General features: G+C 35.6%; 1 protein-coding gene and 2 pseudogenes across 1 annotated transcript; 1 reads left to right on the top strand and 2 right to left on the bottom strand.

Moving 5' to 3' along the window:
* Positions 1–296: 296 nt before the first annotated feature.
* Positions 297–15,743, top strand: LOC131163118 (glutamate decarboxylase 5-like). Its single transcript, XM_058119854.1, has 3 exons — positions 297–758; positions 3,699–3,851; positions 15,004–15,743. Exon 3 carries the CDS (start codon positions 15,019–15,021, stop codon positions 15,451–15,453), a length of 435 nt encoding a protein of 144 aa, XP_057975837.1. The 5' UTR covers positions 297–758; positions 3,699–3,851; positions 15,004–15,018; the 3' UTR covers positions 15,454–15,743.
* Positions 4,550–8,409, bottom strand: LOC131162856 (PX domain-containing protein EREX-like; annotated as a pseudogene).
* A 484-nt stretch (positions 15,744–16,227) lies between the features above and the next one.
* On the bottom strand, positions 16,228–22,992 carry LOC131162855 (uncharacterized; annotated as a pseudogene).
* Positions 22,993–26,394: the final 3,402 nt, after the last annotated feature.

Below are 26,394 nucleotides of genomic sequence, written 5' to 3'. Positions count from 1 at the left end.
ATGAAAATGATGACAAGAAAATTCAATTAAATGACAAGGCAATGAATGTTCTAAATTGCACATTAGATCCTAATGAATACAAGTTGTGGTTCTGCAAAAGAAACTTGGAATAGACCTGAAACTGTACATAAAAGAACAAATCAAGTTAGAAAATATAAAATTAACTTACTGATGCATGGATTTGAAAATGTTTCTTATGAACGATGATGAATTAGTAACTGGCATTACTAATATCACTAATCCTATGAAAGATTTGGGTAAGACTTTTCCTAATGGTGATCTTGTTGAAAATATTTTCAGGTCTTTACCAAAGAAGTGGGAAGCCAAAATTGCAGCTGTGGCAAAAGCAAAGAACCTCAATACTCTATGGATGAATGGATTGGATCTCATTACACAAGAGATGACCATAAAGATTAATAAGCAGCCTACTCAAGTGAATATTGCTCTCAAGGCCAAGGAACTCTTAATCAGATGAAAGCTCAACAGATGATGATGAAGAATAAGAAGAATTGTTAGAAAATGTAGCAATTTTTTTAACAAAAAAGGGATTTGTATGAAGAAAAATGTATAATAAAGATGAATCAAAAAAGAAAGATGATATTACTTGTTCTGAATCAGGGACATGCTCATGCAGACTGTCCTCTCCTCAAAATAAATAAATATAAATAAATAAAAAGATGGCAGCTACACAGAGTGGTTCAAACATGGACCAGACCCTGGCAGTGAGTCTAATGGCAAGTCTGAAGGAAGAACCTAAGGTAATGTGATCTTCATCTTCATTTTTCATGGATGATATACAGAGTGCACTTAATTTTGCTTGTGTTAAGTATTTATCCTGGCAGCAAGTCCGATGGCTAGCAGAAGACTAATTTGTGTCTAATTGTATGGATGATATACAAGATGCACTTAAAGATGCTTGTGTTAAGTATTTGGAAATAAACAAAAATTAATTGCTTTAGAAAAATGAAATCTTGAGCTTAAACAACTTAATCAAGAAGAGCTAAAAGTGTTTGAATTTGAAATAAGAAAGAAGTTTTTCTAAAGAAAATTGGTAATCTTGAAAATAAGAAAACTGATTTGCACAATCAAGTGAATGATTAATCCAAAACTCTTAGAAAGGTTTAAAAATGGTCGAGAAAATCTAGACATTCGTTTGGAAAACCGAAGATGTGTTTCTAAGATAAGTAGTTTAGGTTTTAATTTAATTTTAAAGTAGAAAATGGTATGAGAATTTCTTTAGAAAAACCCCCAAATATTCATCTCCTTTAATAAGATGTTATTTCTGTAACAATAAAGGCGACATTGAATGAAATTTTTTTGCAAAACAAAAGGTAAATACTTTTTAAAACAAAGCAAAGGTGAGATAAAATATGGATTCCTAAAGAGAGATTGCTAGTTCATCCTAGCATTGCCAAGATTAAAAAAAAAAAATTATTGAAGGAAAACTAAACAAATAGTAACTTGAAGTGCATGATCGGGGCGTACTCCAAAGGGTATGGTTATGGTAATGGGTGAGACGTAATTGGTAAGACACTGAACACCGTGATTGAGGATGATATTTAAACTTCCAACATGATTAAACCAGCCTCATGATAATCTTGATTGAGGTGTTCTAATTGTTGAGAAAGACATTGATGTTCCATAATAAGTTCATCGGCATGGTTCATTGTTTTTTAAACAAATGGATCGCATTTTTAAAATGTATTCTAAAATCAGAGAAAATTTTGCAAAAGGAGGAGCTTACATTTCAAATTGTCTTTAAGAAACGTAAGAATGTTTAGAATTTCTTCTGCGGTCACTGTTCTAATGCTTTACAGGAAGCCCTAGTTTGAGCTTCATCAATGTCAAAAATTTCTATCACATTCATCAGAAACCCAAGCTCCGAACCTCAGATATCTTCATAATTATCTGAGAGTTTGTCATGATTAAAATGGTTTTTTTTATTAATGGTTTACATACAACTTACTTTATTTTATTTTTCATTTCTCTTCCTCCTTTACTTATGTAATAAAAAAGGGAGAGAGATAGTTGGTATTGGAGAGATTATAAATTTTCATGATGTTCTTCTGTTATGTTAATGATTTAATACTAAATTTATTCTGAATCTGTTTCTAAATCTATTGCTAAATCTGTTTTAAATTGTCTGAAATTGTTTTAGATTATTCTGAATCTGTTCTATATTGTTCCTAATATGTTCTGAATATATAAATGAATCTGTTGGCTCATCTGTTGACTATCTAGTGGTCATACATGTCTCTTTTTATATATTTCAAAATCTCTAATTTTTGTTGATGGAACAAATTTAGTGGGAACTTTCTAGATAGCTTTCATTCCCTCCCATAGCTTTTCTGACGTTGACAAAAAAAGGGGAGAGACTGGTCTTTCTATCTTCTTCCATTTTAATTGATGGCATAAATTTAGGGGAGCCTACACTTGATTTCTTCTTCCTCCATCAAACCTTGTTTTTAAGCATTTTGTCTACATCGAAAAAGGGGAGTGCATTGAAATACCTTGTGTGTTGTATTACTTAAAGCCTCTTTTGATGATTTTCAAAACACTAGAGTTGTATTTCTAACTAGTGATATTATTTGCTTTAGTAAATCAAGTTTGCATGAAAAGTGTTTTTAAGATTCGCTATATATGCCCTATAAACACATCTAGGCGTGAGAATTCGGTCGGTTCGGTGAATTCAGTTGATTAACTGACTGGACCAAAAAATTTCAGTTATAAAATCTCATTAACCGAACTGACTGAAATTCCATATTTAACCAACTCAAAACTGACCGAACTGAATTTCGGTTAAATCGATTAACCGAATAAACTGAACCCAAAAACCGAAAATCTAAATTTAACAAAAGTGGAAATCGAACCGAACCGAATAAATTTTTAACCGAACCAAACCGAACGAATTTACTCGGTTAATCGATTAATTCAGTTTTAACCAAATTATACTAACCCCTAAACACATCTATAGACACTCATGGTTGAACCTATAGATGCACTGTATTGTACCCATAGACTATCTGTGTTGAATCTGTTTCCTTTACAGACAATTAGACGATGTTAATAAATTTGTTACATAATATCAATAGACGTGTCATACTCTCTATAGAACTCAAATACTCAATAGATGCAGTAGGTGAATCTATTGCATATTATCTATAGATGTGTCATACTCTCTTATAGACGCAACAGGTGAATTTGTTAAATACTCTCCAGTAGATGAGTAATACTCTCTATAGACGCAAGATACTCTGTGTAGACGCAGTTATGAATCTGTAGAACTCCCTATAGACACCTGTTTTGCATCTAGTCTAGAATTTCCTAAAAGTTTAAAGTACTCATTGAATTCTGAATTATTTTTATTCCGATTTTATTCTTTATTTAAAATGTGTTTATCAAATCTTGGTTTGGAATTTTTTTGGATCATTTTAATAAACTATACTTGATTTTAATGGAAAATATATATGATTATTATTTCCTACCCAAAATGAGAATATTTTGAAGCTTTAACTAATTTCTTCCCTAAAATGATTTGAAGTTGAGATTATCCTTGTTGTTCTATTCTTTTATATACACATGTATAAAGAAAAGGCTCGAGAGTTGTGTGGCATTGTTCTTTATCATCTGTAGGACTGTAACTCTCGAGTGGGACGGATGTCCTGATCTGACTGGGTTTCTGCCTGTTGCTTTGGCAGGTAGTCCGAATGCTTTCTAGTGCAGTTAGTGGCTTTCTAGCTCGCACGGATCTCATACCCAAAGTTTGTACAGGTTTTCCAAAAGGCTTTCTAGCACAAGGGTTGTAATATTGTTTCATAGTAAATTCTCAAGCTGTTGCTTGAGGACTGGATGTAAGTCACTGTTGACCAAACCACTATAAATATCTTGTGTTCCTGTTTGCATGGTTTGATTGTTTGTTTGGGAGTTCTCTTATTTAGCTTCCATACTCTATCCGCTTAAATTGAGATCAATTGTTAACTTGGCAAATTTTTATTCACGCAATTTAAACCCTCCCCCCCCCCCCCCCCCAATACTCTTTCTTGGATGCCTATTGACTGGACCAACATTTTAAAACAAACCTAGTTAGCAGAAAAATATAAATTTTATTTTTCTTTCATAATTGTACAAACTGCCAAGTTTTCCAACATCTCTTATTTCTTGTGATAAATTACTTCCTAAAATTCCACCTTTATCATTCAAGATTTTCTATTTTGTTATACATTGGTTCTAAATTTAACATTACGTAAGTGTTGCAGCTATTTGAATGTCAGCTAAGCAATCCAACGAACAGAATCTGTAAGAGATAAGAGAAATCCCACAGGCTTCTCCGACTTTTGGGATTCTTGGAGCCTTTTTCTTTTTATATTTTTTTCATACCAAACAATTTATGACTACTTACCATTCTACTTAGTATGTATTCCAAATTATTGACTATCAAGAAGAAAGACAGCAAAACATAAGTGTCGATTCACACAAATTATTCTAAGAATCACTTGTTTCAAAATGAGACGTATAAGTAAAATTTTGGTTAAAGAAAGACAATTTACTTTTATGAATATACCTCAGCAAGTAGGAGACCTATCCGATTATCAGATGTTGTCAATAGATCAACTGCATCAAAAGGATGCATCTTCCTCTTCAACAAGAAAATTAACACTGCATTCTTTTAGTCGATTGTGAAGAATTTCACATTCATGGAGCAATTTCGCATTAGCAGCGTCTACAATTTCCCTTCTTTTCTTTTCCTTTTGAAGAACCCTCTGGCAAGACACATAGAACAGCAGAACATGAAAGTTGCAGTTAATTTTGAATTTAGCTAGCTCAAGATAAACCAAAATCCTGATGAAACATGGAAAAGATACTACAAATCCAATATGATTCATTCTTATGAGATGAAAAATCTTAGGAAATTTTCTAGATATTAGAATAAATAATTAAAAGGGAAAAAATTGAAAACTGCCCAGGAGAAAAACAATTTGAGAATCATACATAACATGTTCCAGGTAATTATGTGAAAAGGGGGAAAAAACTAATATGTTACTTTCTAACATGAGAGGAAAAACATAGAATCTTTTCTAGGCACAAGTGTATACGTTTATATGTATACATACACACAAACATAAATATGTGCACATACAAATGCACACAGAGGCACACGCTTAATATGTACACACACATACAAATATGCATGCACGTGCAGACACATTTGATTTGAGAACTACAGGTCTAAAAGAACATGAAGACTAAAACAAGGAAATGAATGACACGGAGTACGGTTGTAGCTTTAACAATCCCAAACTTCAACTTCCACAATTTATTAGCAATTTTCAAAAGATTAGCAACACTAGAATATGGAACAAAAATGAGAAGAAATGACATGTTTAGTGAAACAATTAAATACCTCCACTTCTATTTTTTCTTTCATCACTCAGCCCAGCTCCTGCTTCAATTCTGAGTGAGAACTGCGAAGAGATTTAACTTCTTTGACAAGAACCTTTACATCTGCCTTTGATTTTATCTCAAATTCTTCATGTTGTTTCTGTAAATTCAGAAGTTGTTCTCTTGCAACATCCAGCTCATGCAGTAACATCTCATTCTTTTGAATGACAGATACTTTAACTGACTCTGTATGCAACTTTTCTTCCTGCAATGATCAAACAGACCATCCATTGGAGCCTCTAGGTAACTGATTGAAAAAGAGATCTACTGCAATGATAATGTGACTACCAGGAAAAAATTAAACCTGTTCAGATTTCAACTTCATTTCCATATCCAGACACTTCCTCTGAAGCTCCTCCATATCCCATTGCATTTGAGTAAATCTTTCCCTTTCAATCAGAATAGCTTGCTGCAAGTTGTCTTTACAATTATGTTTGGTAGTTTCAAGTTCCACTTCCAAATCCTTGACCTACAATAGAAAATCAACATGTTTCAGTCATATCTGCAGAATAAGAGTGATATTTTGATTGAAATTATTTGGGGTGTGTTAAGGCAATAATTTTTTTTTTAATTCCTTTCTAAAAATATCAAGATTAACAGCAATGTTATAACAACGTTGGGCTACCTCTCTGCACCAAATTCAAAAACAAAGGAGTGTGGGATCCCATCATTGAGAAATTTGAAAAAAAGCTGGCTGGATGGAAGAGGAATTTCTTAGCAAAAATTGGCAGACTCTCTCATCAAAAGCACCTTGACAAATCTCCCTGTTTACTTCATTTCTCTCCTCCCCCTACCGACTTTAGTTGCCAAGACACTTAAAGGAATTCAAAGGAAGTTTCTTTGGGGAAGCTTCGGGGTGGAATTCAAATTTCACTTTGTCGAATGGGGCATGGTGAAACAATCTTTTCATTTAGGAGGCTTGGGTTTGAAGTCCCTCCACACTGTCAATAAAGCCCTGTTAGAGATTGCAATGAGGATCTCATGTCCTCTCATAGGTTGTAACTCTCCCTTCTTTGCATTAATATTTTCTTTTGCTATAAAAAAATAATCATAACTTCACTTTGTCATCTTTGCGATTGCAAGCTAGCTTCATTAACCATCAATATTGTCAGTTTTTCACGACCCTACAAATCAAGGACTTCTAGAAATTGGGACCCACCATGAACTGGAATAATCATGGGATACATGACCAGATCCCCAATGTTTCAGTGTGACAGAATTTGGCCTGATTTCCACCAAAAAAAATTTTCATTTTTTTTAAAGATAAAAAGAGCATATATTAAGAGAGCAAGAGAGTACAAAGAAAGAGAATGAGATTGAGATATTCTCATAAAAAAAAACTAAAATAGAGGGAAAAAAAAATAAAATAGAGGGAAAAAAAAAAACCTAAAACAGAAGTGACCACCCTCCAGAAACACCAAACAAAAGCCACCTAAGAAGGCTAACCATTTCTTAGCAAGTTGTGTCTTCTGCATCATCTGCACTGTGTCCTTTCTCTGCTCCTTTCCAAATTAGCCTCATGTCAGTATGCCAATAGACTAATGGAACATTCTCTAATCTCACTCATTGATCAAAACATTAGATGGCCTTCTCCTTTTGGAGGATGATCTCACCCCCAACATTATAAATCCCCCTCTTATTACCTCTTCTGGAAAAACTTTTGGCGACATTTTTGCCCAAGACTCTCTCTGACCTAGACCTTCTCTAGCCAAAAAATCATGCTTTCACAGAAATCCCCTGTTATTGTCCTTGCCTAAGAATGGAATCTCATCCTTCCTCTCTCAACACCACCTCATCAAGAACCCAGATATACAATATGATACCCATTTTAACACATCAAAATCCATTGAAACAGTCAAATAATGACTACATGCAGTAAAGGTTGAGCTTAGATGAAGTGAGAACAATTTAAAATCTAGTCCTTCAGGCATAATAATGGTGTATGAAAGCATAGAACTCATTGCAACATACCTTAGTTGTAAGGTATTGTCTCACAGCAAGTTCTTGGTTCAATCTTGCTATAAGATCCTCCATATCTGTTTTTGCTGTAGCCAGTCTACGTTGCAAGGTAATAAGAACCCTGTTCATTTTACGGCATTCATCTGATGGAAGAACAACTATAGGGTCACCCGAGCTGGCAAGGCTATCCATTGTTCTTGGGGCCTCAGAACCTTCAGGAAAGTCGATGGATCCATCACCAAAAGAATTTATCATCCCCAGGTTTGAAATTTCTCTAGCTCTAACAGAACTTATGTCACTCACAACACTCTCAGCTGATAGTCTTTGAACATGATCAGCCACCTTGCTATTCTTTACTTCAGAAAAAGGTTCCATTTCATCCCCAAGTTGAACCACAGCTTTAGAAGTACTTTCACTAACTTTATTGTTTCCAATAACATTGTTCTCTTTTCTGATCTGCAGTTTATGCCTAGATAACCTTCCTATTTTTTCCCTAACAGAGTCTCCTATTAGCAAACCATTATCGTTGTTATACATGCCAAACTTAAGATTTGTGTCTATTGCGGCACTTTAGTTTTGATCAGCTGTCAAATTGTCCATTCCCAGTTCTGAAAAGTTATCCCTTGCATGCCTTGGCGTTCCAACATCAGATTTTTCATATGTAGAATCATAACCATAATCTGAAGCAATACAAGAACTACCAGAAACCACATAAACATCAGACTTGGGTTGGAATTGAAAGGATGGAACCACACCACTAGCAGAAGAAGTCACATCTGAATTGCGGTGAATATCATCAAATGCTGAAAGTAAAAAACATCAAGAAGTTAGTACCATAGCTTGTATTTCTCAAAGATTATCCATAAGCCTATAGTTAGAGCATCACCAATGGCTACTTTTTATCTTCAGATTTGTGAAAGTCTAGAAAGAAAATACAAAATTTCATTTTGCATAACTGCATCAAGGAGACACCTACAAGACCTTGCAGCAGCTTCTAGCTCAAGAAAGATTGCCACTGGAGCACTTCTCGATAAATCAATGTTAGACAGCAGTTTTTCCATCCAATCTTCCAAAGAACTCCTCCTCTGCAATAAAACTAATAATTTAAGGATATTATTTTTTGGATAGAAAAAAGAATAATTATTGAGAAAATGAACACAAAAAGGGAGGTTAAGAAATTCCAAAGGAAAAAAAATTACATCAAAATTGCTCTAATAACTTTGTACGTCATCCAAATATATATCCCCAAACTACCAAAATACCCAAAGTGAGGCTAGAAAATAATTCTATCACAAAGCAAAAGAGGATTGCACTTATCATGAGAAATCCTCCTGCGTCTTTAGTAAATGTCATTATAACTTTTAATAGATCAAACAGCACATTATCGTAGACTCAACTATAGCATCATGGAAACAAATTTTAGAAGCGATAACAATGCTTGAACAGAAACCAGGAGTTGGAAAAGTCTGTTCCTAATAGAATTTGAAAAGAAACACGCCAATTCAACCGAGTTATTCCAGGTTCAGAAGCAGGGATACCTCTAAAAGGAAGGAGTGATTGTCAACATCCGTTAAACATCAGATGCCTGCATCACTCCAAAAACACACCTGCAATTCAAAATGCTCCCTAGCATGTCCACAAATTTTTAAAAAATTTCTAACCTCAAACATACATTTAGTAGAAAGGAAACAAAGGCTACACTTCAAAGTTAGTGGACACATCAAGACTGTCTTTCCCAAAATAGAAACAGAGTATAGTCATGAGGATAAAAAATACACAAAGATTTTCTTAATATAATCTTTTTACACATAAAACAAAGAACTGTACCACAAGAGGAATGAAGAAAGAAACAAAAAAATGGAGGATAAGCCATCCTCCAGTACACAGAACAACAAAACAAGAAGAGAAACAAGAAAGCGAAAACACCTGGTGAAGAACAGCTCTCCAATCCCTTGCAGATCAGTTAAAGAAACTCTTCAAAAAAGCCATCAGTAAAACATCAAAGAGACACCAGGAACACCACCCTATGCCATAATAGATCAATGGGAGCAACAGAGGCCCACATTACACTCCAATCAAATGCACCAAATAACAGAAATAATAGCACTTCTCCACAAAGCTTTTCCTTCCATTGCTTTTACCAAAGCCCTCGAAAGAATGACAGTGCATACCCTCCAAATAAGGACAACCCCATCGCTCATCTAAAATGCCAAACATTTTGTTCTAAAATTCCCACGAAAAGGAGCATTGGAAGAACAAATGGGAAATAATCTCACGTTTCAACAACCAAAAAATACACACCAGGAAATAAACTTTGATTGACCTTCAACTTTATAGTGAATTATAGAAGCATGATTTTTTTAATTAAAAGAGCAGAATTTATAGTATGCACTCTGGAACATGCATATAACTATTTACTTATTTAATTATTAATTATTGTGTCCATGTCATTTTTTCAGAATTTGCAAGTGTCAGCATGTCATATAAACATCTGTTCCACGATCTCAACACTAATAATTTGCTTTAAAGGAGAAGATCAAATAAAGTAGATGCTGACTAACGCATGTGTGCTTTTTTGTTGGAATGGGGAGATGTGCACACATTTGTTTGTACATTGTCCCTATTTGTGACGTATTTGGAAGAATTGTTTTGGCATCATTGGGGAGCATTGAGTTAGCCAATCTTCTTGGAGTGGTTTTTCTTTCAGTTAGGGATTTTAATGAGGAGAGCAGAGCCCTTTTTTGGAGTTGTGCAGATCTAATTACGTTGTAATACAAGACTCTAAAGGGTTTTGACACTATTACTTTAATTTCAAGTAGGGTGGTCTTTCTCGAGTCACTCTGGCGTTGTGCAAATGGCTTTAAACAGGGATTTCTCAGATTGATTTGCAGAGGGATTGGTGAACTTCATTAGCCTTCTAATGTTAGATTTTCCTCATTGTTACTTTTTGTTCTTGGTAGCCAGGAGGATGCCTCATCCTCCTCTCTATTACTTTTTTTCTTTCTTCCCTTACTAAATTTCTTTATCCAAAAAAGAACAAATCAGCTGTCTCATAAGCATGTCCTAGCAACATAGCAGCCAATAAACTGGCCCAGAATATTTGCTATTGAACACCAGTAGCAAATTGCAACTATAATTTGCAGGGGAAAAAACGAACCTGATGATTTAATGAAGAGTTTTACAACAAATGCTTATCCTATTTGGTGATGTTTTAAGAGCATCATGTAAATATGAGGACCTAATCATAACGATAGGTCTCTCCCTTCTAATTATAATATATATATGCCAAGTACATAACAATGATTACACTGGACTAAACTGTTCTAGGAGTTGAGGCACTAGTTTTAGCTCTGTAATGTTGTGATTTCTTTTCCATTGCAAGAGGCTAATGCACTGTATAGTTTTCCAATATTGGTAATATATGAAGCTTGTCTTCTACCCCAAAGAAAAAATTGGCCACAATATCCTTATTAACTCACATTAACTCATGCTTACTAACATAGAAATAACACAGCAATAATACTAAATAACTGAAGTAGTCCATAACACTTCCCCTCAAGTTGAAGCATAGATATCATGTGATCCTAGCTTGTTACAAATAGATTTAACACAAGCACATCCGAGTGCTTTAGTGAATAAATCAACAAGCGGGAATTCAGACTTCACGAGTGGCTCTAATTTGCTTCTGCACAATCCGAACAAAGTGACAATCAACTACAATATGTTTCATCCGTTCATTCAAGACTGAGTTGGAGGCAATATGAATCGGAGCTTGATTATCACACTCCCAACTCCATAGGCCAAGAATGGGGAAAACCAAGTTTTTCCAACATGTTCTTTAGCCAAACAACTCACATATAGTGTGATCCAATGTGATAGGATAGGAAACAGGTACTTGGATAAATCATTTTGACCAAATTTGGAGGCCAATTTCAAAGGATAGGGTCAACAGATTGTTGGGTACTAAATTTGTTTAGTTAAAAGTAGTTTATTATGCGTGTGTAGTTTTCTTGTAGTAGGATGAAGTATGTTGGAGGCTTGTTTGTAATATTTTTGTATTTTTTAGGTGTTAGTAATTTCATGTACCTTTGGGGGAGTATGTGTAATTTCTTATATTATAGGCTTTCTTATAAATAGTGTGTGTAAGCCACGTAAGAGGTGGTTTATGATGAGTTTGAATTGAAAGTTAAAGTGTGATTTTCCCCTTGTATCTCCTTCTTTGTCTTCCTTCCTCTTTTTTCTATTTCCCCTCTCCTCTACTCTATATCCCAAACTATTTGTTGGCTGTAATTACAGGATGCTTTCCTACATCATTTGGCATCAAAGCCCATCCACAACACACCATTTCGCCAATTTTCAATCCCCCACTTCTAATATTTCTATTTCCAGTCTACTGTCACTAATTTCTGTTCTGCAACTCTCTCTCTCTCTCTTCCTTCTTCTTCTTGAACTTTTTTCCCTGTTCATTCCAGCCCATTATTTTCTCTCCCTTAATTCTCTTTCCCTCTCTCATTTTTTTTTTACTTCTGCAGTCATCAAAATTCTACAGAAACCTTCATCCTCCTTTCTTCTCTTTCTTTCTCTTGACTGTATCTCTATCTTGATTCTCTCTATATTTCAGTTTCTAACTTTCTATAACTGGCCTTAAATTTTCCAGAGCAATTCTCTCACAAAGCCATATGAAACACACAAAGACCATTGTGCTTGCACTATTCATCTGTAACTTTCCCAGAAATTACAGCTGTGCCACTCAATTTTCAAACACCTCTTTTCGGGTAAGGAGTTGGTTGTGTGTCATTGTGTCTACACCATCAAATACATTCCTAAGAGCTCTATCAAACAGCTTACGGCTATAGTTGCCAAGGGTTTCACCAAACATATGGTATTGATTATTTTGAGACCTTCACTCTTGTTGCTCAACTAAATTCTATTAACGTATTGATCTCATTAGCAGTTAATTTTGATTGGCCCTTACACTAGTTGAGTGCAAAGAATGCCTTCTTGTATGGGGGTCTTGAGAACATGTACATGAAGCAACCTCCTGGTATGTTGAGGCTGCTTGCACTCATGGTTACCGCATGCCTTAGCACATGCAGGATGATGCCAAGGGATGCACGCTCACACTTACCACATGGCCCAACACATGCACACCATTTCCTGCTGTATGACCAAGCGCATGTGAGGGAAGGCAACTATTGGTAGTTTATGTTGATGATATCATCATCAGATGCAGTGACCAATGCAGGATTGAAGATGTCAAGCAGTGGCTTCAAGCGAAATTTAAAATCAAGGACTTGGGTACTCTGCACTACTTTCTTCGTATTAAGATTGTACAATGTAGGTAAGGGTTTGAATCCATATTAGTGAAAATATATCTTCGACTTGCTAAGTGAAACCGATTTCTTGGAGCTACAATACTCCTACAAATCCCAACATGAGGTTATATATGGATGTTGGGCCGAACTTTTAAGACAAACATTGATATAGGCTGTTGGCTGGCAAATTGATCTGCTTTACTGTCACTAGATCTAACATATCTTTTGCCATAGGGGCAGTGAGTCAGTTTATGGAGAACCTCAAACAATCACATGGACATGCTATTTTTAGGATTTTGCGGAATCTCAAAAGCTCTCAAAGTAGATGTTAGATACAAAAATGTAATAGAAACTATGAGATCATAGGACACTCTTAATACAGATTGGAACGCTCTGTTGAGGATCAAAGATCTACTACTAGATACTATACATTTGTAGGAAGTAATCTACCCAATGTAGGAAAAAAAAACTACTATAGCAAGATGTAGTATTGAACAAAATACCTAGCTATGGCTCATACTATGAGTGAGCTTGTGTGCTTAAAGACTCTAATCTCAAAGATAGAATTTTCGGTAACAAAGCCAATAGATATGTTTTGTGATAATCAAGCAGCCATTTATATTGCTATCAATCTAGTCTTTCATGAGGAGACAAAGCTCATTGAAGTGGGCTGCCATTTAGTAAGGGATGTTGTGTTGAAGAAGGCCGTGAGGACTTCATGAAATCAGCAGATCAGTTAGGGGATGTTTCCACTAAACCTTTATTTAAGCCCACATTGAGTAATGATTGTAAAGGTTGGGATTAGGTGACAGTCATACACCTCCAGCTTGAGAGGTGGGGGGTGTTAAAAGAGAATATGTTATTTTAGATTTTGAGTAATTAGGCTGTGTAGTGGGGGTACTTTTGTCCATTAGTCTTTTATTATTAATATATAAGAGAGCATACCTAAAGTTGTATGTATGCTTGAAGGGAACTACCACCTTTTTACTTTTCTTTTCTTCTTCTTTTTTCTCATCTTCTCCCCTTCTCTCTTTCTAGCTTCTCTCCTCCATCCCTAACCTTACAACACTAACAAAATGGGGGGAAAAAAGTAACAAAAACTAAATAAGAAAACCCTTATTTAAATCCCTGGCATCATAATTAATGAAACACTGCAGGTCCGCTAATTTCCACTAGCCTTCACCTTTGTTGTGCCATGACAAACTTCGTTTCCTTTGACAAATACCCATAACTATCCAATGGTAGTTGGGTCCATTTCTAAATCCTTCCCATTAATCTCCTCTAGAAGATTAGGGCAAATTCCTATTCATACATTGCTGCTCTTTACCCAGCCCATCTTCCTTAAAAATAGGAATTCCCTCCAAACATTGCATTAGAGACAGTGGCACATGCAACAAGTCCCCAAGAAAATTAGAAGATTCAGGCACACACCGATATTGTTCCCAAAAGTCATCCAAGAATCTGCCAAATCACTAAGTCAACAGGCCCTTCTAATATTCATGGCCTTCACACACTATTTATAAAAAAGCCTTAACACATAAATTTACACACATATCCCTAAAACTGCATGAATTACAAACAAACTCATACTTTACACAAATACTACAAACAAGCCCCCAAAATACACATAATATTATACTAATTAAACTAAATATATAATAAACTACTATTGTTTCTGATACTGGATATTAACTTATGTACAGTTTTCTGATAATGACTTTCCCGTTGTACAAGGGCTTATGTAGAGCATCATTATGAATTTTATTGGTTTAACCACTTTTATTTCTTTTGATTTTTTAGTTTAAATATTTTGGCAGGCTCTAGTCAAGTAATTGCTCAATATTATCAATTCATAAGGCTAGGCTTTGAGGTACTTTTCACATCAAATCCATCATTTTAGTAGTTCTTTTACCATCTTTGTGCTTGTGTGTGCTTGTGTATTGTCACCATTATCAACTGATCTGTCATGTTTGGTTTGTTGAATGGAATGAGATAGGTGAAAGTGATAATGGAATGACATGGGAAATGAATGCAAAGAAAATTTGAATGGAAAGAGATAGTAAATGAATGCAATGAAAATTCTATTTTTTTCTATTCCATTCCATACATACCAAATGTGCGTGTGTTGGCAATTGCAAACCCCACTATCTTGCTACTTTGTAACTCGGCATATTTGGAATAGAATTGGTTTAGGTTGGTTGCAGATAATGAAGAAAACCCTTTTAATTTTTGGAACGTCAAGTGCATACTGTCATTTGTTACGACTTACAGCGTCTTTATCTATCTCAAGGGTTACAAGAGTGTCATGGACAACTGCATGGAAAATGCAAAGGTGCTAAAAGAGGGTATAAAGAAAACAGGGCGGTTTGAGATCATCTCAGAGGATGTTGGGGTGCCGCTTGTGGCCATTGCTCTTAAAGACAGCAACACATATACAGTGTTCGAGATATCAGAGAGCCTGCGGAAGTTTGGGTGGATTATTCCAGCCTGCACGATGCCTCCTAATGCCCAACATCTGGCAGTCCTTCGTATCGTGATAAGGGAGGATTTAAACAGGAACAGGGCGGAGAGGCTCGTATTGCTCATTCAGAAAGTTTTGAAGGAGTTGGATGAACTCCATAGTCGCATCGCTGCCCATGTGACACCTGCCAAGGATGAAAAAGAGCACCAGAAGGAAGAGGAAGTTGTGAGGTACTGGAGAAGGCTTGTGTATCACGATGGAACTAGCAGGGTATGCTAGGCCTCTGCTAAGATATAGCAATCTGTCCAGCAAGTTCCTAGCAAGTTCGTTGTCTTTTTGGTACTAAGCTACATGGGGATGTGTTTGTTGTAGTTCTAATCCATGAAAATAAAATGTGCAGACAAACTCAGTTTGAACAACTGAATGATCGATTCTGTATTCCAGCTGCCAGTTAGAAGTCCGCCAATCCATATTCTATTAATCAACAATATATGGGTTGTGACACTTACGTGTTTATGCTTGTGTGTGCATTTGCAAATGAATAGAGCTGATACTATTGTGGGACAGTTTATCAATGGCTGGAATAGAGAAAAAAGGGGGGAAAAAATAAATGGACGTGCTGAATGGATATATTTTACTTTATATTAGGTTGGTTGTCTTGCCTTGGACCCTCATGGTAATCTGTCATTTGGGCCGGTGATATATGAAATTGTGATTTTTTCATGGAATTATCTGCAAAGCACAGATTTTGTCTTGAATTTAATTTAGATTAACAAGAAATACACACACACACACACACACACAAGGCTTTTCTCTAATTTTTCGGATGTATATATAGAAACCTTTCTTGTGAGGCCAATGAGATCATCACAGGGAACAACTAGGTTTATCTAACATTTTATTTTTCTCTTAAAATCTCCATTTGTGTACACCAATTAAAGCACTAGCTTATAAGCTGACTAGTTGGTGATGAGTGTGTGCTCTTTTTCTTACTTTTTTCTTTTCAAGGTTTTTTCTTTTTAATTCTGAAAAGACCCAGATGAGATTTCCCCATACATCTGCAAAACATCCTTTATTAACAACGTACAATGTTGAACCATTGAGAATAAATAGGGTATACATCATCTATCATGCACTCCTTTTTTCGTTAAACATCGAAAACCAAAATTATACTCCGATGCAATGATCTTGTAAACCAAATAATTGACCTCACATTGTATCTCCACATCCAACTTTGCCCACATCTATTTCCCACCAGTATCTAAGATGGATGATGATCTTGTGTGCATCTCTACAAAGTGCAGTGATCTTTCAGGACCTGCCTTGCAAGATCAAATGCTCTGCTATTTTTGTAGATTAAGTGCAAGTTATAAGCTGCCTCTCTGCGGAGATCACAGTAACCTGGCTTCTTTGTAGTTTCTAGATTTTGGTTCTCATTTGGAAGCTTGGGAATAGGACAATCCTTTTCGTGACTTGTTAGCACCCTTTCATAATATGATGCCGCCAGAGAAACAAGGCCAACATGACGATATGCACGGGCTATGTTAAACAAGGATTCCTGGGTACTCTCACAAAGTTGCAAATTTTTGTAGAGGAATGCTAAGCCTCGAGCCACACATTGATGCTTGTTCTGTAGTCTAAATCCAAGTGCTAAGTTGATTAAGGCAGTACCCACGCAGAGATTGATCAAGGGGCTCTCAGGCATCAGTTTGTAAGCTCCTAAGTATTCCCTCGTAGCTGCTTGATGCTGGCTAATCATGGTAAGCCGATGCTCGAAAATGATAATGGGTGCTACACAGTCCTTGTATTTGACTCGCATGCCATGTAAGAACTTCGCATGCCTTGAATATCGATTCTCTAGTTTTGAAATTACTTTGTAATAGCAATTCCAGGCAGCGAGGCTATATGGATGCTGCTGAACAATGTACCTTGCACAGTCAAACCCATGTGTAGGATCTGTGTTGTATGCTATCTGAGCTCCAAGAGATTGAAGCACCACCTTCCTCTCAAGGGGCACTATATTGTAGGCCAGTTTCAGAGTCAGATTAATGATTTCTAGTGCTTCCTCGTACCTTTGCAAGGATGCCAACGTGCTGGACAAATCAATGATAAGATGTTGATGCTCTTCATCTTTCAGAAGATTAGGCAGGGGAGGCTCTCTTAATGCTTTCTGTGGAAGCTCATCATCTGAATCATCACTTTGCCAATCCACTCCAGCAACCAAGGCTGCAGCTTTCCTTTTTTCCTTCAATATTTTATTTTTTTGAAGTGATTTCTTTGCTCTGGCAGCCTTCAACAAATCTGATGGAATAGCAACTGGTCTAAATCCATGAAATAGATTATTTTCTTGATGATTGTCTAGTACTTTCAGTCTTTCAAAGAGAATGCCTTTTGACAGCCTTTTCTTTGTCTTGAACCGTTGTTGAAGAGTTTCAATTAATAAAGACTCGCGAACAACAGGAAAGATTACACTAACGAAGTCCTCAAGCTTCCCTTTAGCTCTATAAATTTGGGAAAGCTTCATTTTCACTTTCCCATCAAGCCACCACGGTTTATGTCCATCAGAATTGGGGTCTAAGGTCAATTCTAAACCTTTTGGAGGAGAAAGCAATGAAATGGCTTGATCATTATCATTTTCTTCAAGGAGAAGTGAAGCCAATGTTAACCGAGCATCAATATTGTCCTTGAGTAAGCGTAAAGCCTTGTAGAAGAATGGTATTGCTTTTACTCTTTCCTTCAAGGCCGTGTGACATTGAGCAATTTTCAAATGTAGGCCATTCTCACCTCTCCCTTCCAACATTAGATAATACTTCAATGCAGATTCATAATGCTCAAGACTCATATATGTGTCAGCAACTTTAATAATTAAGTCCCCATGATCATATGCATCCTCCCGTTGCAAGACACTGAAGAGAGACTCTGCCTTCTCCTTATTTCCAATATGAACATGGCAGATTCCGGCTTTAATTGTTAGAGATAATGGCAACTCTTTCCCAGAACAGTAAATCAAGTGGGCATGCTCAATATGGTGAAGAGCTTTATAATGTGCATTATTTTCCATGCACATAGCAGCCAGCAGATCAACCACACTCAAATCAGATTCATTTGGGTGATCTTTGAGATACTCTTCGAAAATGCTGATAGAGCGATCAACCTGCCCACATCTAAGGTACAACTCACAGCCCTTCTTCAAAGCTTCAACATTCTCAAGACAGATTCTTGATATTTGAAAATATGACTCCGCAGCCTTTTGATACTCTTCAAGCTCAACATGGAGCGATGCACGAAGAAATCTAAGGGTTATGTCGTTAGGGTCTGCTGTAATTGCTTTAGAAAGGCAGTACCTAGCCTGACCAGTATTCCCCTGTTCTACAGGGAGACGAGCATTTTCCACAGAGATGAATCCTTTGGCATCAAATGAGCAGCAAGCATATAGCAATTCATGGCTTTATTATGATCACTCATTGCATTATATATGAGCCCTAGTGTATGATATGGTTCTGGCAAATTAGATGCTATCCGAACAACTTCTTTTAACACAGAAATGGCTTCTTTGTAGCAGCCACGGGCATAGTGAAGAGTAGCGTCACCAAGCATTCGTGTGATTTCAGGGCTAAGTTTATTCTTGGATCCCTTCTGCCTACCTCTTTTCTTGGGCTTTCTTCTTTTCCTGCGGACACCAAAACTCATAGTTTCCATTATTTCATCAAAACTTGCTCCAGCAACATTGTCATGCCTGGCCTTCTTTGCTGACCCTTCACGCTGGTGGTCTTCAAGCACTTTTCGCTTTTTCTTAGCCATGGCTTCATATTCCAGTGACTCAAGTTTCTCATAAAGTTGGATTGTAGAACCATCATCTTCCATATAGTCCAAAGGATTCATCTTTCCTTCAAATTTAAAATTACCATCATCAACATCTTCTTCTTCTTCTTCATCATCTTCATCTTCTTCTTCTTCTTCTTCTTCTTCTTCTTCAGCCAGAAAACTCGTGCCCCTTTCAGTAGCAACAGCTTAAACAGACTCTGAAGTCTCTCCAACTCTCTGGTTACTAGATGTGTTTCCCTCTTCCTCCATTAAGACTCGGAAGAACCCTAGGGTCTAGGGTTGAAATTGGGAGCCCAGGAGAGCCCGATGCCAGAAATCCAGATGGTGCGGGCACTGATCAGTGTGATGTTGATATTTAGAAAGCCTCGCCGGAGATTCAGGCCGGTGTGATCGGGTGAGGGAGAGTCGGAGACGCGGAAAACGAGAGAGAGCCAGACCTGGACAGTCGGAATCGACCGATTGAGGGGCGCCCGGCGCGCGTAAGGCGGAGAAGCAGGAATTGTGCGGTGGCCGCGTCTGGACGGAGGACGGAGGTCGATCAACGAGCATTCGAGCGTGGCTGGCAGCGTGGTAGCGTGAGGGAGTCGGGGAGAGGCAGAGAAGTGGAGATATTGAGGGTTTTTTGTCAATTGTGGAGGGGTTATAGCCCACACGCTTAAGACGCTATAGATCCGCCCCGGGGAGGAGAGCTTACTAGCAAGACCAGTGCCGGCGGAAGCGTCGTCGACGTCGATGAGGCAGCTCAGGCGGAGTAGCGACGGCCGGAGCTGGAGCTGGCTCTGTTGAGTTTTAAGACAGCAATGCAATTTCTTTAGATTTGTGAAATTTGTCCGACACAGATATACTAGGTTTTTTTTTTTTTAGAAGAAAACTATATTATATTTCAAAATTGCACCTTAACTTTCATTCTTCCTTTCAAATTTCAATTTCAAGGTTTATTTTAAAAATCATGTCTAAACTTCCATTTTTTTCATTTCAAATGTCAAATTCATGGCTTTAAAATCTTACCTGAGCTATATTTTTTTCATTTCAAATCATGAATTTTTGAATTCTGCCTCCTCTTCTCTCTTTTCCTTTTTGTTCTTTGCTTCTAAAGTCTTAGGTTTTACAATGAAGGCTCAGTTGACATTCCTTTCCTCTTGAAATCACACCATTATTGGCGTTAAGTTTGGGCATACAAATAGGAAACCTTAAATCTTTCCCTTCTTTTAATTTCTCTTTTTGATTTTGTTTGTTTTAAGACAAATATTCAATCAATGATACAAAAAAGAGTTCATTTTTTTAAAAAAAATAAATATTCCACTTTGGAAGTCCGATTTTTGCTTTTGGTAGAAGCTTGCTTTAGATTTTTTTTAAGAATAATTTGTTTATAAACCCCGTTTTGAAATTAAAAAGGAATATAATTTATTATGTTTAATTATTAAGGAAATAAAAAAAACAATATAATGTAAATATTAAAAATATATCAAATTAATGAATAAAAATTTAATTTTATCCACCATTTATGTTTAATTTTTCTTAATTTTTAATTATATTAGAACAAATTATTTTTAATTATATTTGATATAAAAATAAATATATAATAAAAAATGAGTTTCCTTCTCATTTTATTTCCTTTATTTTTCCATTCAAACAAATTCTTAGGGGAAGGGAAAAAAATTATGAAGGATTTCTTGTTTAAAAAAAAAAATATTTAGTCATAAAAGTGAAAAAAAAAATGGGAAAAAAATTATGAAGGATTTCTTTTAAAAATATATATTTAGTCATAAAAGTGAAAGAAAATGAGAATCAATAAATGAAACATTTAGTTTTATATATGCTTAGTATTTAAATTTTAAAATTTTTAATAATATTATAGCTAGTTTATTTTTTAATAGTATTTGATTTCTAAAAAATTATAGTTCATTTTTTTTTCAAAAAAAATTACTTACTAAAGGTTAATGTAATCACTTATGTTTTCATCTTTTCAATAAATTTTGACAATTTTGATTGAAAGAGAAACTTAAATTAGGTTGGTAGATGAGTCATCATCAAAAAATTAATGCCTTCTCCAAATAATTTATTAAATTAAATTAATTTATTAATTTAAATGAGGTGGATTACTTTGATGTTATGATGCAATTCTTAGGTGATGTGGTGCAAACCATGATGGATGTGGTTAACTTTTTATTCATTTGTTTTGAAAAAAATGAAAGTTTGAATTATCAACTTCAATGACCCAGTCCATTTAATTGCAATTTTTTTTTTATTTTATATTTTTAATAACTCTATTACAAAAAAAGTCTTCGAGAAATTTAGGTTAGGTAATCGAACCACTTTACATTTTATATAACCAATCGTATTTGAGGGTTTTGAATGATTCTAACGCTGTGTTGGGGAGCATAAAATTTAGGATTTAAATTTAAAATTAAATAAGTTAAAATAAAAATTAATATAATTTTATATTGTATTTAGTCAAAATATATACAAATTCAAATTTAAGACCTCTATCAATCATAAGTGATTTAAAAAAAAATCAATATATGTAATCATTTAAAATTTAAGAATATGACTGGTTGTTTAAAATGTGACGTAATTAGGTTGTCTAATTTAGTAATTTCTCAATCGTCAACTGTTTGATATAGTAAGTTATGGTACGCTACAGTAGGCTACAGTAAAATCAACTTGAAAGAAAATCATCGGCGATTTGAGGAAATTGTCGACTATTTGTTACAGTATGCTCTAGTAAAATCAAATTCAAAATAGGTATGTAGACTATTATTCTATAATAAAAAAAATGATTTGGTCATTGACGTCATACACAAATTTTCCTTAAGGTTACGTCAATTAGTCGCCTTCAATCGTTATTTTTTTTCTAGTGAAGTTATAAGTTGGTTCCTATATTATTAAAGAAGATTTGCTTTCTTTTATTATTAAAATTAAACTTATTTTAAATATATTTATCCATAATTCAGTCAACAAATATTATTTATTAAATATATTCATGCTATGCAATTTTATAAACAAATACATGTCATTACATTTAAGAAACAAATCTTAAGGTTCCATTTGAAACTTGGAAAAAACATTAAGCGAATGACAGAAGAATACGGACAAATTTTCTTTTCATGTTTGGTTATCAAGAAAAGTAAAAGAAGAAATAGCAAATCAATGAACAAAAAATTGATTTTACACATAATTTAATTAACATTTATATTTTCTTAATTTTTAAGTATTTAAAATAAAATTTTATTTTTAATAACATTCAATATAGAGAAAAAAAAAATAAAAAATAATATTTTTTAATATTTTTTCGCAAACCCTTGATCAAAGGAACCTAAATATATCAAAATTTCAAACCTTAAATTCGTAAATGGTAGATTGAAGTGGTACCATGGTATCTTGTATATGTTGTGCTGGAGACGCGTGAGACATTGAGTTGGAAACGCGATTTGCAAGTTGTGAGAGCTGTGTCATTTATCTCCATTTATCTTGATGAATGTAACCCTTATCTCCATTTATCTTGATGAATGTAACCTCCTATTTTTTGATTTATTGTAATAAGTTGTAAATTGATTATCAGCCCTATAAATAAGGAGTTGTGGAGAGTTATAAGATGCACAGAGAAGATATAGAGAAGAAAAGAGAGGAAGAAGAGAGTGTGAGGAAGAAGAGGGTTGTATTTCTTTTCGGCGAATTTTTAATGAATTTGTGGCGTGCTCCGTGGATGTAGGTCGGTCTTGACCGAACCACATAAATTTCTGGTGTTCTAATTTTTTTGATTGCTCACAAGGTCCTAACAAGTGGTATCAAAGCCCAATTGGAGCAGAAAGACCAAATCGAAGTATTCACCGAAATCAGAGCTCTGTCCAGTGGCTTGAAATTGAATTTTGAGGCCACCATCATGTTCACCTCACCGAGACAAAGCCAACAATGCAAATCGGAGCTCGAAAAGAGCTCAGACGGAGGCACATGCGCCAACACGCGCTTCGCCGGAGCAGGACGCCTCGTCATGCGCCGATCACCTGCCGCTCACGCGCTCACAATCTCCACGCGTCTTCCTCGCCCGAACGCCCAACCCCGTAACCCGACTCCAACCCGACAACTCGAACTGGCTACCCACTCCAGACTCAGTCCCCGACTCGGATCTGTATCCAACCCGAACAACCGCTCCAAGCTCGGCCACCTCAGCAGCGCTGAGTCAGCCGCCATGCCACGTGTCACGTCAGCACCAGCGCCACATCAACACTGCCACGTCAGCAGGTGGGCCCCAGTTCCATGCCAACACTTGTCACATCAGTAGATGGCCCCAGTGACACATCATCTACCACGTCAGCACCCTGCCATGTCAGCATTGCCATGTCAACATAGTTGACCAAGTTTGACCATGTTTGACTTGATCTTTGACCGAGCTATTCGGAGTCATTTTGGGTCCGTTTTTTGAACGACTTGAACCATTTCCAAGGTTTTCGACTGTTCTGGATCCAACCGTGCTATTCATTTGAGCTAATTTCACCTTTAGATTAGCGAATTGATATGTCGAACGAAAAGAGTTCAAAAATCGAAATTTTCAACGACAATAATTTCGGTTTCTAGAAGATGCAAATTGAAGATTATTTGTTTGGGAAGGAGTTGCACTTACCATTGAAGGGTAAGAAAACATCTATGAATGAGGACAAGTGGGATTTGCTTGATTGAAAAGCTCTTAGAGCCATTAGAATGACGTTGTCAAAATCTGTGGCATTCAATATCAAGCATATATCATCCACCAAGTCTCTAATGGATGCGCTTTCTAATATGTACGAGCAGCTGTCAGGCGCTAACAAGGTACATCTCATGAAAAGATTATTTACTATGAGCATGTCTGCAGGTGAAAGTTTTAGCAGACATTTGAATACTTTAACGAGTTTTCGGATCAACTCGCCTCAGTCGGGATAACATTTGATAGTGAGATACGTGCCCTACTGATTCCCAGTCAGTTGCTCGAAAATTGGAATGGTGTTGTTACTGCAATTAGTAGCTCTGTAGGGAAATCAAAGCTTGTATACGATGAGGTCGTTTGCATGATTTTGACAGAGGAAATCAAAATACAGTCAAACCATGGCTCCACTTTGAGTTCAACTTTGAACATGGAAAGTCGAGGCAGAGGAAATTGGCATGGACGATCAAACAACCGCGGCAAATCTAGGCCCAAATGGTAAAAATCCAGAAATCTCAGAGGTTCTCAGGACACAGGTTGCTAGGGCACAAAAATTATTAAGTGCTAGAACTGTGAAAAAATTGGTCATTACAAGAACTAGTGTAGAAGTCTAAAGAAAGAATGTGAGACGAGGGCAAAGATAGAAGCAAATGTTGCTTCAAAAAATGATGATTTGTTGATCTGCTCTTTGGAGAGCAAAAAGGAGTCTTGGGTGTTAGACTCTGGAGCTTCATTCCATGCCACTTGCAGCAGAGATTACCTAGACGAGTATACATCAAGTAATTTCGGTAAAGTATATTTGGGCAATGATCAACCTTGCGACACTGCCGGCAAGGGGACAATGAAGATCAATATTGAAATTAGGAATAGCTTCCCAAGAGGGGGGGTGAATTGGCTTTTAAAAATTTCTTTTAACTTCTTTTAAGAATCCTTAATTTCTTTAAACACTTAACCAATTCTTTAACTTGTTTGTTTAATTTCACCAATCACACAAGAACTTAGTTCTTTTGTCCAATCAATAACACAATTAAACAACCAATCAATTAAACACAATCTTCAAACCAAACAATCAATTTAATTGCCAAATACAAGTTAAACATCAAACAACCAAACCAAGATATCAAGTTTTTTAGCACTTTGGTAATATAAAATCTTGAGATTGTTTGTTTGTTTATATAAGCCCCGTGATTATGAATTTGAAAACCTTGTGAAGAATGTAATTTAATATTCAACAATCCTTTCATAAACACAATAAAGCTTTTGTAGTAAGCCCTAGATATAAATTTTAATCAAGCCCTGTATATATGGATTTGCTTAATATGATGTTCAATACAACATTCAATCACTCTTTCCAAATATTCAAAACTCAAATAAACTTTCAGTTAATTTATCTTTGAGTGTTTAACCAAGAAACTTACTCCCGTATAGTTTCCGCAAAATATGGTTTCACCAACGTACTCCCTTTCGGTTTCCGCAACCCAAATCAAAATTAATCTTTAAGTTTACTTGATTTCCAAATATGCATAGTATATTTGATTTTCAATTTAAATCATCCACGCAATTTTAAATATGTACTGAAAATAAAAAATAGGGAAAGAGAGAGTGAGACGGAGATTTTTACAAGGTTCAGCTTATACCCAGCCTACGTCCTCGCCTTTGGCAAACCACCAAAGGATTCACTAAACCTGTTCCGTTGACGGGTGGAACAAAACCGATTACAACATTCCTTGGTTAAGCCTAGAGCCTACCTTCTCAAAACGATATTCTCGCGTTCGGTCACTCCTTACATAGGCTAGAGTCCGCCTTTCTAAGCAATATTCCCTTACTTAGCCAACGATCCAAACACTTTGGAACGTCAATGAACTACAAGAAACATAAGATAAAATCTGCGTACAAGTATACTCTCTCAAAGAGCAAGTTAGTACAATTTCAGCACTATATACTTAAATGTAAAATATCAATAGGAAATAGAATGAAGTTCAAGTGTAGAATTCACCAATATCCTTCTTAGAAGAGAATTAGCAGTCGGAATTCAAAGGAAGAAGGATCAGCACTTCATAATTCTCAGCAAAATAATTTTTCAATGAGTGAGTAAGAAAACTTAGGAAGAACAAGAGTACTTTCAGCTCCTTAAAACAGATTTTTCAATTCTTTTTTTTTATTTTGTTTTGCAAAACCATGTATTTATAGGCTTTCAAACTTGAAAAAGTTTCCTTAAAAAATTTCCCTATTTATTAGAATATTTAAGGTTCAAACGGCTATAATTTAAAACATTAGAATTTTAAAAATTTGCCCGTTGAACAGTGTTTAAATGTCTGACAGCACTGACCCCGTTTCAGTGTTTTGGCTATAACTTTTTCTGTATAACTCCAAATTAGGTGTTCTTAGTGTCAAAAGAAAGCTAAGAGAAAATCCTACAACTTTCATGTTTACCACTCTTTAAAATAATGAGTTTTTGATAGAGGAAAATTCACCTCAATGCGGCTGTATAAAAACTAATAGCATTTAGGAAAAACTCTTTTTGGTGCTCTTTATTCCAAAAATGATTCTAATCTTTTTAAAATAATTTTTGACCTTATAAAAATATTATTCAGGTATTTAAAAAGTATCTAGGTATAAGAAGTTAACCTAAGAGTTTCAAAATATTTCAAACGATATTTGAAACATTAAAGCACTTACATGAGACTTTTAAAATATTAACATTCTAAGTTCTTGAG

Source organism: Malania oleifera, chromosome 8, assembly GCF_029873635.1.
Source record: "Malania oleifera isolate guangnan ecotype guangnan chromosome 8, ASM2987363v1, whole genome shotgun sequence".
NCBI classification, from domain to species: Eukaryota; Viridiplantae; Streptophyta; class Magnoliopsida; order Santalales; family Ximeniaceae; genus Malania; species Malania oleifera.
Note: the sequence above shows the minus strand (reverse complement) of the source record. Positions and strands in the feature narration are given on the sequence as shown.

Excerpts from the sequence above, each read along its gene's own strand:
- LOC131163118 (XM_058119854.1), top strand. The coding sequence starts at position 15,019 with ATGGACAACTGCATGGAAAATGCAAAGGTGCTAAAAGAGGGTATAAAG.